The sequence below is a fragment of the Cheilinus undulatus genome, linkage group 6, assembly GCF_018320785.1.
Source record: "Cheilinus undulatus linkage group 6, ASM1832078v1, whole genome shotgun sequence".
Taxonomy (NCBI): domain Eukaryota; kingdom Metazoa; phylum Chordata; class Actinopteri; order Labriformes; family Labridae; genus Cheilinus; species Cheilinus undulatus.
This window is the reverse complement of record NC_054870.1, coordinates 50,585,747-50,603,618: the sequence shown is the minus strand read 5'-3', so window position 1 is coordinate 50,603,618 and position 17,872 is coordinate 50,585,747. Positions and strand designations below refer to the sequence as shown.

The following is a 17,872-nucleotide window of genomic DNA, read 5'->3' as shown; positions in this document are numbered from 1 at the left end:
CCCTCAAGTTTTAGTTTTTTTTTTTTTTTTCAAATAATGCTTTATTAACAATTCAGCATTTACAACAATTAGGAAACAATTATTGAAGCAGACAGAGCGCCAGGGGTTTGATAAAAGCAAAGTAAACAGAAGGACAGTTAAACTACGCAGCCTAAATAAATAAATTACAATAATAGAAATAATAAAGATTACAACATAAGGGAAAAAATAAATAAACAGTACCTTTACATGAATTCAAACTAATATTTTAAATTTGGAGCACAAGGTTACAGTTTTAGCAGCTTTTTTGTTACAGGAGTTTGCTAATGTCTGAATATAGAGTTTGACTCTTTTTTAAAGGCACAAAAGAGGGTTTGCTTTTCAAAACCTTGCATTTATGGATATACAACCTAGCTAACAAGATAAAGAGATTACAGTGTAAAATTCATTTTTCCAGTTTTTTTTATCAAATGCTGTAAAGCCAAATAAGACATAATAATGAAGTCAAAATAATTAAATATCACAGCATCAGTGTTACTGTGTCTATGTTAAATAAGTGCTAAATAAAAAAATACATAAATGAGTTTAAAGGCTAAAAATCTGAAATAAAAAAACAATTTTATAAGTCCTAAATGCCAAAAACAAAATTTAAAGTCACAAATAAGGTTTTAAAATGGTAAATATATGAGATAAATTACAAAATCAAGAGTTTAAAAAGTCAAAATAGAAGATGAAATTTAAAATTGTGGCTCTAAAAGGTCAAAATATGAGATAAAATTCTCGATCAGGTGTTTAAAAAGTGAAAACATGGGATTAGGAGTCAGCATTAGGAGTTTAAAAGGTCAATATTTGATTTAAAATAAAAATTTGAATCTTAAAGGTCACAATATGAGCACACATGAGGATCAGACACTGAGCTTTGTCATTTGAATTATTCAAAAACTTTGTCAAGAGTTTTATGAATGAATTCATGCTCTCTCTTGTCAAAGGTTTTATAGAAGTCTAGTAATAAGATAAAGCTTTCATCATTAATAAACTCAGGGTCGTCTAAAATGTCAAGCATAAGCTTAATATCATTTAAAACATGTCTCCGCCCCATAAATCCTGACTGTTTCATCTATAATATCATCCAGGACAAGTTTCTAATGTTTTACAAAGATTATAGCCACAATTTTATGGTCATTGTTGGGGAGACTATTTGGATGCCAGTTATCAATAAGTAACCGGTCTTTCTTCGGTTTAGGGATGAGGGTTGTAAGACTGTGTTAAAAGTGGGAGGAAGAGCACCTTTATTAATACTTTCAGATTTATAATACACTGAAGACTTATACTTTAAGACTTATAGGACAGTCGCAGACTTCCAGTTTGTAGAGGTGGTCAGCAGAAATTTGTCATGTCAGAATGATTGACTAGTGAACCAACCAATCATAACCAGCTTAGCCAATTCAGCAGCAAGCAAAGTTTTTCTTATTTTATTAATCAACAAGCTTTTGCTTTGCTTCAGACCAGTGTTACTCAACCCTGCTCAACCAAAGAGCCAAAGTGTTGAAAAAATACCTTTGCAACAGCCACAATCTAAGTGGTGAAAAGTGGCAAAAACAGCTTAAAGTAGCAACAAAAAATTACTTAAAGTGGGCAAAAATGGTCCAAAAGTGGCAAAAACTTGGTAAAAAAAATGAGAGAAAAGGTGACTAAAATGGGCAAAAATTAGTCACAGGTGGCAAAATAGGGCAAAAAATAGGAAACACATGGTATTTAATGGCAAAAGGTCGCTTAAATGGGCAGAAAATTGTGAAGAGGCAAAAATGGTATATAAGTGGCAGAAAGAAGTTGCAAAAAAAGAGAAAAAGTGGTATTTAATGGCGAAAGATAGCTTAAATGGGCAAAAAGTAGTGAAAAAAGGGCAAAAATAGGATAAAAGTGGCAAAAATTGGAAAAACATGTCAAAAAGAAGTGGCAAAATGGAAAAAAGGGGTACTTAATGGCAAAAGGTAGCTTAAATGGGTGAAAAGTGGCACAAAATGGTGAAAAAGGGCAAAAATGGGATAAATGAGGCAAAAATAGGACAATTATGTGTGACAATTAAAGCCTTCTATATAAGTCTGGGAAACAAATTGATTAATACGATTAACTTCTGAGGTCAAAGTTTCCCTTTTTTAAGGTTTCCTGGGGAATAATATTTCAAATTAAGACATAAGAGACCCACAAATAATCACAATAGAGCCACATGTGGATCCAGAGCCACGCAGTAAGTATCACTGCTTTAAACATAATAACATTAATTTCTATAGCAATATATATATATATATATATGTAAGGTATGGTCACACACTCTTCGACTGAGTAGGGCTGAAGCGATGTTTGTTCTTCTGGAACTTTGTCCTATCTCCACACAGTATCTCTGTAGTTCAAAGTGACCATAAGGACTTGGTCACTTCATCTCTCTGATTGTGCCAAACTTACTCCACTTGAGAATTAGGGAGGCTACGGTGCACTTGGGAACCATCAGTGCAGCAGACATTTTTATAGCCTTCTGCAGATCTGAGCCTTGCTACAGTGCTGTCTCTGAGCTCTGCAGGCAGTTCCTTTGACCTCATGGCTTGGTTTTGCTCTGATATGCATTGCTAGCTGTGAGGCAGAGAGGTGTGTACCTTTCCAAATCACGTCCAGTCAATTTTATTTACCACATGTGGACTCAAATCAAGGTGTAGAAACATCAGCAAAGATTGAGAGAAATGGGAGGAACCTGAGCTAATTTTCAAATGTTTCAAAGTGTCTGAATACTTTATGTTAATGTAATATTTTTGTTTTTTATTTTTCATAAATTTGCAAAAATGTCTACAGTTCTGTTTTCACTTTGTCATTCTGGGATACTGAGTGCAGGCTGAGAGAAAAATGAATTTAAATGACTAGCATCAGGCTGCAACAACAAAATTAGAAAAAAGTGAAGGGGTTTCTGAATGAATTGTACATACAAATGAACAACCTGAAAAACACAGCGCCTTCAGCCAGGGTGATCCCCAGCACAAGGCATGAAAATGCAACCTTCACACTAAATACTGCCAACTTTTGAGGTGCAATTCAGCTTCTTTTATTACAAAGCAGCAGTGATATCCCTGTAAACATTAACCCAGTGCAAGTATCACCAGTCAACAATCCAATTAACCAGGACATGATTACTTGAAGTCATAAAATAAACACATGATCCTTCCTATTAATACATTATGTTGTCATAACAGTTCATGAAAACTCTGTTAAAAGCTTTGAGGACATTAGAAACTCCTTCAACCTCATACAACACTTTCAGGTGATGATTTAATCACATAAAACAAAAGCCATTATAGAGAGTGTCTTTTCTTTTCCACCAATGCCACTGAAATGATCCCATAATTTAATCACTGAAGTTTTTGATACTTCCAAACTATTTACATTTGAAAACAAGTGTTAATTCAAGTGATGATTCATTGTTAATTCATAATTTATTCAACTGATTCCTGCTGAAATACACTGTTTTTCCTTATTTTCATTTAATTAACCAATCTCAAATGAAAAACATCTTACCATGTTGATTCCCTTTCCCATTATTCTGAGTTTTTTAAAAATATTTTGTCTAGTCACTGGCATGTTTCTTTGCCAGCTAGCTCACACTAGTTTTGGATGCCTATGCATGTTCCTTCCCTACATGAGTTTTAATGACAACAGGACTGACTGGAGGGGGTACACTGTTTACCACCTTGCACTGTGCATGTACAGGTGTATTTAGTTGTGTGACATATTCCATCTCTACCTGCTTACTGGTTCAGTTGGATTTTAGCTTTTGGGGCGTTAAGTCTTAGTATTAATTTACTCAACATCAAAAATCAGCCCTCACAACTATGACTGGGTATTGTTTGGTTTTTTTTCTTATACCGGTGCTAAATCCATACTGGGATAAGAAAAGGAAACCAGTTAAACTTCACACATAAATCACACACATTTCATGATGCATTTCTTGCCTTTCATTTAGGATGGCAGGGAATTGAAATCAAGTATCAATACCTGTGTTGTAATTCGGTTTGGTAGGTGTCCAATGTGTTGGTACCATGTCAGTACCAGATTTCGATACTCATCCCTACACACAACCTACAGACTAGGGCTGAACGATTTGGAAAAATAATCTAATTACAATTTTTTTTTACCAAATTTGCGATTGTGATTTAATATGAGATTATTTCTTAAGGTTCTCATCTTATGCATTTCACAACAAAAAAGCAACAATTCATTCTATACTATAACCACCAAAATATTAAATTAAACTAGGGCAGAACAATTTTTAAAATAGCAGAAGATGGATGGATGGATGGATCTAATTGTGATGACATTTTCACTCATTTTGCAAATTTGTTATTAACTGTTGTATTAAACGGAATGATAATTTTACATAATTCTCATATTTAATAAGAAAAACACACAAGAATGAAGAAAATAGGACTTTTTTTGTATGCTATTCTAAAAATATGACACTAGAATGATTGCATGATGTGTAATGCATAACATCTCTGCTCCAAGAAAAGTTCTAAATCGGTATTTTGACTCAAATTTCAGGTTGAAGAAATATTGCACCTTCTGCTATTAGAAAATTGCAGTGGGCCATATTACAATTTAATCTCATTTGTGATGAATTGCCCAGTCCTACTACAGACAAAAAACTGTAGCTGTGTATAAAAAGTGGCTGAGTTCTGCAGACCGACTAACGCTGCCCTGGGCAACCATCATGCATAACGGTGCTACACAAGACAGCTTGGAGTCTCAGACTGATGCAGCTCCTGGTTATGGCTTAGTAGTAGTAATGTCAAAGTAATATTTAGCAACCTTATTCACATATCATTATTTTAAAGTAACACCGAGGTGAACATTTTTCCTGATCTCCGCACTGTCATAAAAATTGCAGTGCACTTCCATCAGCTCTCTCAGACTGTAACCTAATCTGTACTCTCTTTATGCTTTGCTATCACTGTCCTCATCATTGGATGCTTAATGCAATAAGGCCAATTTGCTTGGAAAGGGGTGTTTTTTCCCCAAATAACTGCATAATGGCTTAGCGTCTCCGTTGGCTGCAATAATAATTAGCTAACTTTGATTGGGGATTGTGGAGCAGGTGTATCATGTCCAAACACGTTTACTCGTGGGCTTGTTTCTACAAAATTTAGTTGTTTTCTGGCTCTGTCACTTACTCTCAAAAACTCACAGCAAATGGACACATTCAGCTAGGGTGTGACAGCTCTGACATCCGACTTCTGGTTGCAGCAGAAGTCCCTGGATGATGACTTGGCCCAACATTTTGGGGATTTCTAATGAAATATATATATATTCATGATTTTTTTCATGGCACCAGTTTTGAACCAGTACACCAAAGCAGTCTTCTGGGAGGTATCAAGGACAACTGGAGCAGTGGTGTGGTGTGCAAATTGAGACAGACATGCTGCCAGTTCGCAGGCTACAAAGTTTGGGATCCACTCCGTTAACAAACAAGAAAAGAGGGAGACAGAGAGAGAGAAACAGGGTAGCAGGGCAAAACATAGCACCACGTCATGCTAGCATGCTGTCAGGATATTCTGATTTTGTTGCTGGCACAGTGAGGACACGGTGTGATATGCAGAAATTAAAGCTTCCACTCTCCATCCCTTTATCTGTTTACCCGTTATCAGATATTAAACTGTGGAGGTATGAATCCTTTAAAGAAGAACAGTATCCCTCGTATGTTGTAAACCTTTGCAATGCATCAACTAAACATTGCTGCACCACATACTTTAGACTTTACTACAGGTTTTAGATGGTTTAAACTGCAGTTGTTTTCTGCATCCTTGTAAGATAAAAGCTCGCCAAGTTTGCACTCAAGCATTCATCACTTGGCGTAAAATTGACAACAGCGTCAGGTGGAAAACAGAAAAGATACCTGCTCTACGTGGCAAGATGCTTCACACCAAGTTTTCAATACGACCAATGGACTTGCATGAGCTGCAGAAATGAGCCTGCCATTTTAAAGAGCTTTTAAAGGTGCCTTCACAAAGAAGAAAGTGCAAAATTACAGGATACATTAAGAAGCCCTAGATTAACCTAAAGTGGCTACAACATGATAAAAATGCAGTACTTATGTTCACCTATATAGTGTTGGAAATATTTGCAGTCAGCTGATAAATTGGAGATCCTGTAATAACTGGGATGGCCCACTGATGACAACTGCTGAGGACTTTTGAAAGTAATCAGACAGTCTTGTTGTCATGCCGGGATTCTTTAAGTGCCGTCAGTACACGAGAGCACTCCTGCAGCTCCGTCTTCACTTGGCTCGCTTCAAGCCGTTCCTCTGGATTCACACACAGCATAGACTTGATTATCTGGGTCTACAACAAAAGTAAAAATAAATACTGAGCAAAAACACTCCTTCAGAGATCATCTCTGAACCATGCACAAGTTTACAAAAACAAAATAAATTAATCTTATATCAGACTAAACTAGTAAATTGACAAAATAGTAAAATAATGACTGATATACTTTAAGTCATATTATATTATTATTATATACATATACAGTGCTTATATAAATTATTTACTCCTTTGGATGTTTTACCCTTTAACTGGTTTTATAAATCATGGTCAATATAATTTGGCTTTTTTTGACAAAAAAAAAACACCACCTTTTTAATGTCAATGTGAAAACAGATTTCTTCAAAGTAATATAAATTAAAAAATATGAAATGTAAAATAAGTGACTGCATAAATATTCACCGTCTCTCAGGTCCAGCCACTGGTGCTAGTAGTCTCACCATTAGAGACATGAGGATCACCTGAGTTCAGTGAATGTGTCTCAGTGATTGCAGTAGAGAGACACCTGTCTCTGGAAGGTCCAGTCACTGGTTAATCAGTATTCCTGGCAACCATTACACCACAAAGACAAAAGAACACTCCAAGCAACTCAGAGCAAAGGTTATTAAACAGTATATGTCAGAGGATGGATAAAAAAAACATTCCAAGGCTCTGAACATCTCCCAGAGTTCAGTTAAATCCATCATCCACAAATGGAAGGAATCTAGATCAGGCTGTCCTCACAAACTGAGTGGGCGTGTAAGAAGGAGACTAGTGAGAGAGGCCACCAAGACACCTATGACTACTCAGAAGGAGTTCAAAGCTTCAGCAGCTGAGATTGGAGAGACTCTGCAGACAACAACTGTTGGCCGGGTTCTTCACCAGTCAAAGCTTTATAGGAGAGTGGCAAAGAGAAAGACACTGTTGAAGAAAACTCAGATTCAATCTGGACTAGAGTTCACCAAAAGGCATGTGGGAGACTCCATGGTCAAGAGGAAGAAAGTTCTTTGGTCCGATGAGACCAAAATTGAGCTTTTTGGCCATCAGACAAGGTGCCAAACACTGACATCACCACAAATGCACCATCCCCACTGTGAAGCACAGTGGTGGCAGCATCATGCTGTGGGGATGCTTCTCAGTAGCTGGCCCCAGAAGGCTTGTAAAGGTAGAGGGTAAAATGAATGCAGCAAAATATAAGACAATCTTTTTCAGTCTAACAGAGAACTATGGCTTGGGAGATGATTTTTTTTTTTTTTCCAGTAAGACAATGCAGAGTCCAGATGTTTGAGCCTGACTGACCTATCCATGTGTGATTGCAGCCAAAGGTGACTCTACTAAATACTGACTTAGGTGGGGTAAATATTTAGGCAGTCACTTATTTTGCACAACACAATTTATTTGATTGACATTACAAAAACATAAAAACATTTTTTTCAAACTTTAAACATCCTTATTGCTGCTCTGCTGTCTGCAATACGAAATAACCATCACATTGGGAGAAATACTACTTCATTAGTTCAGTAAAAGAGTGTGAGTGTACCTCAAGATGGAAATTTTTCAAAAATCCGTCAGGAAATTTCTGGTTTCTCACATCTTCCCAAATCTGGAATTCACAGACAAAAAAAAAGATACAAAAACATGTAAATCGGAGTATTCACATGGCAGCCGATTTTGACTTAACCACTCAAAATCTTGGTCTTTTCGCAGTCCTGAAACACTCCAGTGTTGTCATGGCAAAGCTTCGGTTTAGGCAAGAGTTAATAATAACTTTATTTGTATAGCACCTTTAAAAACAGAGGTTTACAATGTGCTAAGTTGACTAAAGACAATGTCTGGTGCTTGGCCTCTATTTACACTTTATGTGCTACCTAATCTTAATTTCAAAAAGGTTTTCCTGGTTTAGTAAATGTTAAATTAAATAAAGATAATAATAATTATGACTCTTCAGCTTCAAACTCACAGCAGAAATTAGCTTAAGACACTTTACATGCAAGCCAAATCAAAAATGTTTTCTAGTTTAAAAAAACTCACCTCCTTCCTTTCATGTGCCGTAGAGAGGTGCCAAAGGAGTTCAAAATAAATCAGCCCCAAAGCAAAGATGTCAACTTTTCTGTCATAAGTCTTCCTGTCCTTCTGAAGGGAAAACAAACAAAAACATCCTGTTACATCAGGAGTAAAACTAACGCAGCATTTAACATGAGTTAAGCTTGACTGACCTGCTCAGGAGCCATGTATGGTGGCGTTCCTTTGTACACAGTTCTCTCCACCAGGTTCTCAGCGTCGTCATCGTTCTCATCAGTGACCAGACCAAAGTCTCCGATCTTTACTTCCCCGTCTTTTCCAAACATGATATTAGCGGGCTGTTAAGCAGGAAATAAACCATCAAACATGTGGCTTTGGCTCTGATTTTATATGACAGGTTGTTGTTTTCATGTCCTCTTACCTTCAGGTCTCTGTGGATGAACTTCATGGAGTGAAAATACACGACGCCATTGATGATCTGCTGAGCGATGGTCAGACTCTCCTCTCTCCTCTTCAAATCTTTCAAAGATTTCTTTGCATTCTGCATGTTCTTCTCATCTATCCACACGCGCAGCGTTTTAGAGTCGCACAGCTCCATCTGAATGTAGAGGTACATGATCGCCGAGCTACCAGTCGACCTAGAAAAGAGGAACCGTAAACTCAAATGTCTTTGATTCATTTAATACTCAACAGGTGGATGGGACTGACTGGGAGCTGCTGCAACTGTCTGCTGTACTCTCCCCTTGGTACCCTGAATCCTCCAGCCAGCACGTGTAGTATCGCACAATGTTGCAGTGATTAAGGTCGGATAACGCCCCCGCCTCTCTCAGAGCTTTTCTGATGCAAAGACAAGAACAACTCATTTCAGAAACACAGTAAACTTAGTCTGCATGTCTTGTGGATCTGATGTTCTGCAAATTATCACCTACTTTTTGCAGCGAACAATCTTCACAGCATAGTTCTTGTCCAGAAGTTTCTGTCGTGCCTTGTAAACGTGGCCAAAGCCTCCTTTGCCGAGACAAATGATGGAGTCAAATTCTGATGTAAACTTGCTGAAAAGAACAGAGAGTACAGAGTAGGTATTTTTTAATTGCTTTCATTACCTTGGATTTTAAAATACACTCAGCTTTCTTCCTCTTTTTGTTATAAACATGATTTTAAAGGGCATGATAAATAAACGTTGAGGGTGGGCCTGTGCCCAAAACATCAATACAGTAATATAACATCACATGCGTCCTGCAAATACAGTGCTTAACAAATTTATTAGACCACCTGTCATACTTGTCTCAAAGACCATCCAGCATCATGAAATGCTTTAATGCGGACTCTTTCATTTTCTGTCAGCTCTAAAGTCAGCAAATCTGAGCCGGCTCACTGGGCTTCTCTGAGAAGTCAGAAATTAATCAAGCAAAACATTCAACCACTTAAACTCATTTTTTTCTGTTCAGGATAAATAGCTATAATTTGACATATTAATCAAGAAATATTCATGTGCTTTACTATTTTTTCAGTTTTTCGTAAGTCAGTAAATTTGAAAATTCCTGGATAACAATAATAATTATATTTTAGCTTTAAAAATATTGTTTGGGTTAAAGAGCTTCTACATATTGGTGTATTAACATTGCAGAAACATAAAAAAGGATTTTGGTAATTACCAATGCTGTTAATTTAGGGCAGCTGTGGCATTAACCTTACTTTGGCTAGGGTTAGGGTGGTCTAGTAAATTTGTTAAGCACTGTACGTGTATCAATACAGATGTTACAGAATTGATATGACCATAAATGGTGTGATGACAGTTTCATAACACACATGCCCCATGGTGAGGTTAGCATAAAAGCCAACAGACTGCAGTAGATGCTAAAACAAAGGTAGTGCTCACTCTGGTAACATGGATCAAGACTAAAAGCAAAGATACTGGATTATTTAGGGTTTTGTCCAGCACCAGAAAGTCAGAAGCAAGACATGAACTGTACAAGTTGTGCACTTAACAAGGTAAAACACTGCAGCAACACCAATCTTCATCAAAACAGAATATAAGGCTAATTAGCAGTTAGCTGCAACAGCTTGAGTCACCAGGCCAATCTATGTCGCCCCGACCAGCACTGAATAACACTGTGATGTCAAAATTTCTCTCAACTGATCTGATCAGGAGACCATAAGTACTTTATGCTTTATTTGTAACGACATGAGCCAAACAGAAGGGCTGATAACAAAGGCTTCAGACACCTGCTTAAAAGCTGTTTTTTAAGTAAAAGTGGGCTTATACTAAAGTGACACCAAAATATTATATGAAAAGTTTTAAAAAGAACAGCAAGAGGAACAACAGACAGGGCCTTTTTAGGTTTAAGACTGAAGGATGTAGAGCCTCAATAGACTGTGCATATGAGGACAATTCATTTTAGCTTTCCTACAACAAAGATATTATTTATGCTGTAAGAATTTTAGAGATAGTTGTCCAGAATGTTCATTAAAATGTCAGTAATTTTCATGAAATGTAAAGAGAATTTGTTTCAGATTTTCATGGAAAATAATTAGGAGTTTGTTTGGAAATCATCTTTGGAAATTTTGGGGATATGTTTCATTACAAGTTTTGAGGAAAATTTGCTTCTATTTTTTTGGTATATTAATTGGAATTGGAACATATGTTTGGAATTTGGGGGAAATTTGTTTGGAACTTTTCCATCATATTTATGGAATTTGACTGGTAATTTGGGTGGGGGTCCTTTGAAATTTTGATGGGAATTTCAGATCATTTGTTTTCTTTTGTTTATTAGCTTGATTTTCATGGAGTTTTGGGGAATGCATGTATATTTTGCGGAAATGTAATATGAAATTTAAGGGGGAAATCAGCTCTGAAATTTGCTTTAAAATTTTCAGGGATATCCATGAATTTTTGGGGGGAAATTGGGTAATTAAAAAATATATATTTACATGGAGTTTTGAAGGATGTGTTTGTAATTTCTGAGCAATCTGATTCAAAATTTTAGGGGGAATTTGCTTTAAAAATTTCAGGGATGACTATGGAATTTTGGGGGGAAATTTTGGTGATTTTTAAAAAATATCTTATTGAGTTTTGGAAGATGTATTTGTGATTTTTAGTGTATTAGTTGCTCCAAATTTTACGGGGAATTTGCTCTGAAATTTTCAGGGTTTTCCATGAAATTTGGGACACTTCTTTTAACCATTTTCATGGCGATTTGGGGGAATGTATTTGTAATTTCTGGAAAATTTGAGGAGGATTTGCTTTACAAAATTTCAGGAATTGTCATGTATTTTTGGGGGGATGTTTTTTTTTATTGGGCTTTATGATAACGTTCCACGGAAACATTTGGGTAACATCTGAGGACGTTTTGGGGGAAGATTTCCTGGCGTACTTTGAAAATATGAATTTCACAGAAATTTTAGGGAATTGGGAGATTATTGAAAGGAAAATCCTTGTGGTCAAAACTAATTTCTTTTCAAAGACCAGGCTGAGCTTTTAAATGCATCAGGTCCTAATGATCCTAAATAAGTGGGAGAAACAAAAAAATAAATAAATAACAAAAAATAAGCTCAGGTCTCAGGAGGATAGTGTGAACCTCTGTACTACATACAGTATATCTGGAATCTGACTCCCAAAGTAAATGTAAATGCACGATATTAACAACTCCTTCATTTGAAAGGGACGCCCTGGTAAAATAAAGGTGAAAAAAATTTAGAAAGTTGCTGTTAAATAACAATAAGGGTAGATGAAATAATAAAAAGTGCTCTGATAAAAAGTTCACATCTAAACCCAAATGCAAAAAGCTGTGCTAAATTTTACAGCCATATTTTGTTTCATACCTGGAGGTCACTGACTGGTTTTCTGGTTTCTCACTCGGACGATCTTCTTCATTCTTGCCGTTGAAGTTAACCATATCCTAAATTAAAAGAATAAATCATGAAATGTTTACAGCATAACTAGTATTATTGATATATCCTTACTTTACCTCTTTGCTGCGTCTGCAGACATTCTGAAAATTTGCTGCAATTCTAAAAACACAAGAAGAGTAAAATCAGCAGCAGAATTAAAACAGACATTAAATGTGTAGATTTAGTATAAGTATCAAAAAACATCTTACCTTATTTTAGACTTCCCTACAGGGCTTCGAATCTTTGAAACAGGAAGAAAGGGAATTTAGAAAATAATATTTTAAGAGGAGGTTGGTTGACCTGGAGGCAGTCAGATCTGTCTGCAGATGTTTTTAATGACGTAATTGATCATAGCTGGTTTTAACAATTAGCTGCTGCTTTCTCTTTCAGTGTGCTGCTGTTAGACATTTTACTTGAATGTTAATTCGTTGTTTGTCTGTAACTTTATCTGTGCTGCTGCTATCTTGGCCAGTACACTCTTGAAAAAGAGATTTTTAATCTCAATGAATTTTGTTCTCCTGGTTAAATAAAGGTTAAATAAAAAAAAAAAAGAAAATAATATAAAAGAATGCAAACTTTTAAAAAAGTGGCCAAATGAATAACTGAAGTCTACTGGGACAAGCTTTAGATCAGATGAGCTGGAATTCAGATAAATTTGGCAGAATAATCTGATTAAGAGGGGTTTGGACAAAGTGAAATAACCACTGGACGTTTCTGACCAGAAATTCCCCTCTCTGCATGTGATTCTGTTTTTAAGATGGCAGATCAGCTAAAACCAAAACTTCCAGAAAAGTCAGAGCTAAAAACTGATGAGCTACAACATCTAAGAGTTTACACTAGAAAAATAACAAACCTGATCTTTGGCAGGAGGCGGAGAATCAGTAAAAACGATGAAGGAATCACTCGAGGCTGTTGGCACGCTTTTTGATTTATTGTCAGAGGACTCCCTTTGAAAACACACAGAGATGTTAACAGAATGTCAAACTTTACTTTGTACCACAGTCGTCAGGCGGCGTCTTACTCTACGCTTATGGGTGTGGACGGCCTCGCCAGTGCAGAATCATCGGACACAGCGGACCCCAGAGACAACTGGAAAGACAGGAGGTTGTTTATTACTCAGCTGTCATAATCAGATGACACCAGCTGAAGGACAGGACTATCCTTATACACATACACTTAACACTGGTGTGGCGTTAACCATGTCCTTTCACTTCTTTCAGCTTTACTTAAAGACAGTGCTTCCCTTTTTACTTAGGGCCCCCTTACTGTATTGACCAAGCTAAGCCCCCAAGGACCCACTTGGAAAAATTAACATCAATTTTAATTGTTTGGATTGAGAACATCCCATCATAATATGCCTCCATACATTTGTTTTTGACAAAAGATATGTGAACAAAAACAGCCTAGACAAATTCACAAAGAGGATCTGTTGATTTTCAAGAAAATAATTTAAATTGTAAAGTTTGAAGAATAGTTAATATACCAGAAAAAAAGTTGTTTTTTTTTATTCAGTTTTATTCAGTTTCGATTTTTGCAGATTTTTGACTTTACACTGCTGTAAATTTATGATGCTAAAAAACCCAAATATTTGGGTTTTTAAAATATGAAATTCTGAGTTTGTTTCTTTGTAAATATACAACTTACCCTTGAATTATCAGATTGAAAAAAATAATATATTCAGTACCTTGCTGTCAAAATCAGACTGTTCTTGAAGAGCAGACCATGCCAGCTGAGCGGCATTCTGTTTGGCTTCCTTGACGTTCTTTCCTTCACCGATGGGATATTCCTTTTTGTCAATCACGACTTTATAATAAAACCTGCAGAGGACATACTCATTTAACTGCTCAAAATTCTCTCTCATATATACGGAGAGTGAAATACTCATACATACTCACTGAGGATTATTGGGAGGACCGGATCTGTTCTCCAAGACAATATCATGGGAGCGCTTTGCTTTCTGGCAGTAGGTGTTGAGGAGCCCGATGAAGTTAGTTACTGTAAAATCACTGCCTGTTGTGATCACACTGGAACTCTTTGTCTTGTCACTGCAGCATAAAAAATATGAGTACACTAGGAAAAACTGGTAAGAACCACTAGAAATCACACATTTAAAGCGTTTCTGCTCACCCAGTGGTGGACAGATTTTGATTCAAGTCCTCTTCTTGTTGGCTTGATGCAACGCTGCTTTTCTCATCTCCTGTCTTTAAAAAGAAGCATTATAATAAAATGATTTAAGTGCATTAGAAAAACTCATATCGCCACCCTGCTGTCCAAATATGGTCACCTCTTGTTACAGGAAACTAACATGGCGATGGCTGAAATGCCAAACTGAAAACACAAAATGCAGCCCACATAGAAGGGTGGGTGATTCCCAGTGTAGCCATTATTAATGTCTGACTGCTAACTTACCTCTGTAGTTTTACTGCCACATATTTTATGATATGCCAGCTTGGCTGCTTCCTCTTTAGCGTCTTTTTTAGTTTTCCCTGTTGCCACTGGATACGTCTTACCACCAACAACGAAGCTTCAGAATAAATAAAATGTTAGGGACAAACATCAAATGCTAAATTAACATTAGAAATGATGCACAGACTGACAATACTCACTAAAAAGCACTATGTGCTCCAGGTCTTATTGCCTCCAAAGCCTTTATATCCAGTCTTTTACTCTGACTATATTCATAAAGCCAGCTTATATAGTTGGTGGTTCTTGGAGTCGGCTGGTGCGCTGGTGTAGCAGGAGCTTCTACTGTATTTCCAGTCTGTCAATAAAAAAAAACTATAAATAAAGGACATGTGATGTGTGCAGTGGTATATAAAAGAGTAAAACAATCTTACAACTTCAGACTGATCCACAAACAGTTCTCTCCAGGTGTTTTTAGCTGCGTTATGTTTGGCTTCTCTCTTGTTCTTCCCTACACCATCAGGATACGCCTTTCCATTCAGGACGGCTCTGACAGTAAACCTGGTAAAAAATATAAGACACAGTTTAACAGGCAAGATGTCAACAAATATGGACTGATGAAGGTCTGCACCATTTATTCTGTCCTTAAAACAAACGTTGAATAAATCCCTTACTGTCACTGTCACTAAAACAATGAAACAGCAAAGCAACTCCTGAGCCACATAATGCAAACAAGTACAAAATTAACCCATTAAAATAAGAGCACATGTAGCCAAGTCCTAAAAATACACTATAAAACCATTCATTTAAAAATACAGATGCTCTCAGTCCTAGTAGACTGACCAAAGTTTTGTTTGCATCTAAAAAACAGTGCAAGTGTATGTGCAGTCACCCCTGAGCCACCTAACTGCTCAGGGATTGCCAACATCCGAGGCCTCCCACTATTTTACACCTCAAACCAGCGTTACTCAACCCTGGACAACCATAGAGCCAAATTATTGAAAAACACCTTTGCAAGAGCCACAATCTAAGTGGTGACAAGTGGCAAGAATGGGTTAGAGTGGCAATAAAAATAAGTCAAACAAGGCAAAATGGTCAAAAAGCATCTAAAAAGGGAGAAAAAGGGTAAAGTAGGCATAAAATGCCAAAAACTGGGTGAAAAGTGAAAAAATGGGAAGAAAAGGTTTCAAAAAGGGCAGAAAGTTGCAAAATTTGGGTGAAAAGTGACACAGAAATGGGTTGCAGGTGGCAAAAATTGTCAAAAAGTGGCAAAAACATGACAAAAAATTAGTGAAAAGTGACTAAAATGGGCAAAAGGCAGCTAAAGGTGGGAGAATGGGCAAAAAGTGGCAATAATTGGGGAAAAAAGTGGCATTTAATGGCAAAAGGCAGCTAAAACGGGTGAAAAGTAGCAAAAATATCAAAGAGCAGGAGTGAAAAACTGGGGAAATGGAGCAAAAACTAGATAATGGTGGCAAGAATGGGCAAAAAGTGGCCAAAAGAAATGAGAAATAATGCAAATAAGGCCAATGGAAATATACACACAAAAAAAGGTTGACAATTACAACTAAGTATGGGAAACAAACTGATTAATGTGACTTGCAATGTTTTTTTTTCTGAGGTCAAAGTTTCCCTTTTTAAGGTTTTCTGGGGGAATAATATTTCAAATAAAGCCTTAAAAGAGCCACAAATATTCACAAAAGAGCCACATGCGGCTGCTTTACAGTCCACCCACCAAGTGAGGGTATGGGTGTATGGAAACGCAAACTATTTTGGGGTTCAGCATACTAAATCACACCAAACCCTACTCAATCAAACGAGGCTACCTGATGGAAACGTTTCTGGGATAAAAAGTTCCTGGTACTTGAGGTGGAAACACACCTTTACAATGCTTTTCAACAGCAGGAACTTCCCACAGAAGCTAGGAACCTTTTGAGGAACTCTGTGCTTTTCGAGCCCAGGAACCAGGGTCTTCATTTGGGTTAAGAAGAAGTCTGCCTGTTTGAAAGCCCCTGCTGAGCAGTACCAGGAAGTAAGGGGTGGGGCTGCAGAGCTGAACGTTTCTGATTGGTGACTGGGTCAACAGCTCAGGTGACTATTCAGGTTATTAGCATTGACAAAGACTTGCTGTAGCTATATTTCTCTCTGGGCTCTGTCAGTTTCGGGACTGAAACAGCCTGACAGAAGACAAAGAATGTCTTCAATCTCCAGCTGCCCTGTTTGGATCAAGCTTTGATTAACCATGGCCTGAATGTCTGGTCTAAAAGCACCTCAGCATCCCCACAGCTGGGCCTGTAAGCTGGACACTGACCCCCTAGGACCCACATCAGCATTGTAGGACAATCATCTGATTACATGTAAACTACAAAGTGACACGTGTTTAAATCAGAAACAGACTCCACATATGTAGTCTGTAGTTATTTATCTATTATAGAGGGAAGAAAACCAGAACATCTCAGCTGAATTAAAGCAGATGCATGTATCTAAAAACTGACACACAAAACGACCCGTCCTGTTAAGGTCATATTAATGTCCTATCTTTGCAGTTCGTAGATATGAAAGCTGAGTTGTTTCCACTCACGTTTTAATGTGATCTGGGCCCACAGATCCAACGTCTTCATAGCTTAGCTTCGAGCCTGTTTTCTGGACATACTCATTCAATTTAGCCACGAAGTTTCCAGCTTCCATTTTTAATTCTGCAGCCCAAGCGCCGGCTCAAATTTACTGAATTAAAACCTAAAAAATCACATATAACAGTAATCCATCTTCCCGGTGTTTATCTCCACCCTGCTGCCATATCTGAGACTTTCAATTCAGCATTCACCCGCATTAAGTTTCGTTTTCCCCATAAACGTCACACAACATGGCGCATTCAGGGGCCGTCTGAAATATCAACACTTTTTGAGTTCGAGTAAAAGATAACACACTGTGGGAAAATATCAGTAGGCTGATTTAAAGATTAAAAGCAATATTATAGTTTAAAACTTTATATGTAACAAATATCTTTGAACTCATCGTATTTCGTGTCATCGTTCACATTAATACGTGAAAAATGGCAAAGACGTGAATTTTTCCGAGGTGGCATTGAATCAAACATAAAGAAAACGTAACCTCGCAAAACTTGAAGAAATTTTACGACTAAAAATCTCAAAAGTCGGAAACTACGGAAGATGATAAGGGCTACTGAAAAAACGGGAACTTGAGGCGCTTTTTTTTACTTCTTAACTGACTTTAAT

At 37.0% G+C, this 17,872-nt stretch overlaps 1 protein-coding gene across 3 annotated transcripts; it reads right to left on the bottom strand.

Moving 5' to 3' along the window:
• Window positions 1-5,035: 5,035 nt before the first annotated feature.
• eif2ak2 (eukaryotic translation initiation factor 2-alpha kinase 2) lies at window positions 5,036-17,468 on the bottom strand. 3 transcript variants are annotated; one of them, XM_041790065.1, is made up of 19 exons: window positions 17,218-17,468; window positions 15,071-15,197; window positions 14,840-14,994; window positions 14,643-14,757; window positions 14,361-14,434; window positions 14,129-14,278; window positions 13,918-14,050; window positions 13,255-13,322; window positions 13,087-13,180; window positions 12,443-12,474; window positions 12,311-12,353; window positions 12,165-12,241; window positions 9,272-9,394; window positions 9,051-9,179; window positions 8,764-8,980; window positions 8,537-8,680; window positions 8,352-8,453; window positions 7,861-7,923; window positions 5,036-6,359 (listed from the first exon to the last, which is right to left on the bottom strand). In XM_041790065.1, exons 1-19 carry the CDS (start codon window positions 17,322-17,324, stop codon window positions 6,222-6,224), a joined length of 2,091 nt encoding a protein of 696 aa, XP_041645999.1. In that variant the 5' UTR covers window positions 17,325-17,468; the 3' UTR covers window positions 5,036-6,221. The 3 variants fall into 3 exon arrangements, with proteins under 3 accessions (XP_041645999.1, XP_041646000.1, XP_041646001.1); XM_041790066.1 differs by having other exon boundaries at window positions 8,352-8,450; XM_041790067.1 differs by lacking the exons at window positions 12,311-12,353; window positions 12,443-12,474.
• Between the last annotated feature and the right edge of the window lie 404 nt (window positions 17,469-17,872).

Excerpts from the sequence above, each read along its gene's own strand:
- eif2ak2 (XM_041790065.1), bottom strand. The coding sequence starts at position 17,324 with ATGGAAGCTGGAAACTTCGTGGCTAAATTGAATGAGTATGTCCAGAAA. Across the intron at positions 14,995-15,070 it reads TTGTGGATCAGTCTGAAGTT|ACTGGAAATACAGTAGAAGC; the intron begins GTAAGATTGTTT and ends TTTTATTGACAG. Across the intron at positions 8,981-9,050 it reads GACAGTTGCAGCAGCTCCCA|GTCGACTGGTAGCTCGGCGA; the intron begins GTCAGTCCCATC and ends CCTCTTTTCTAG.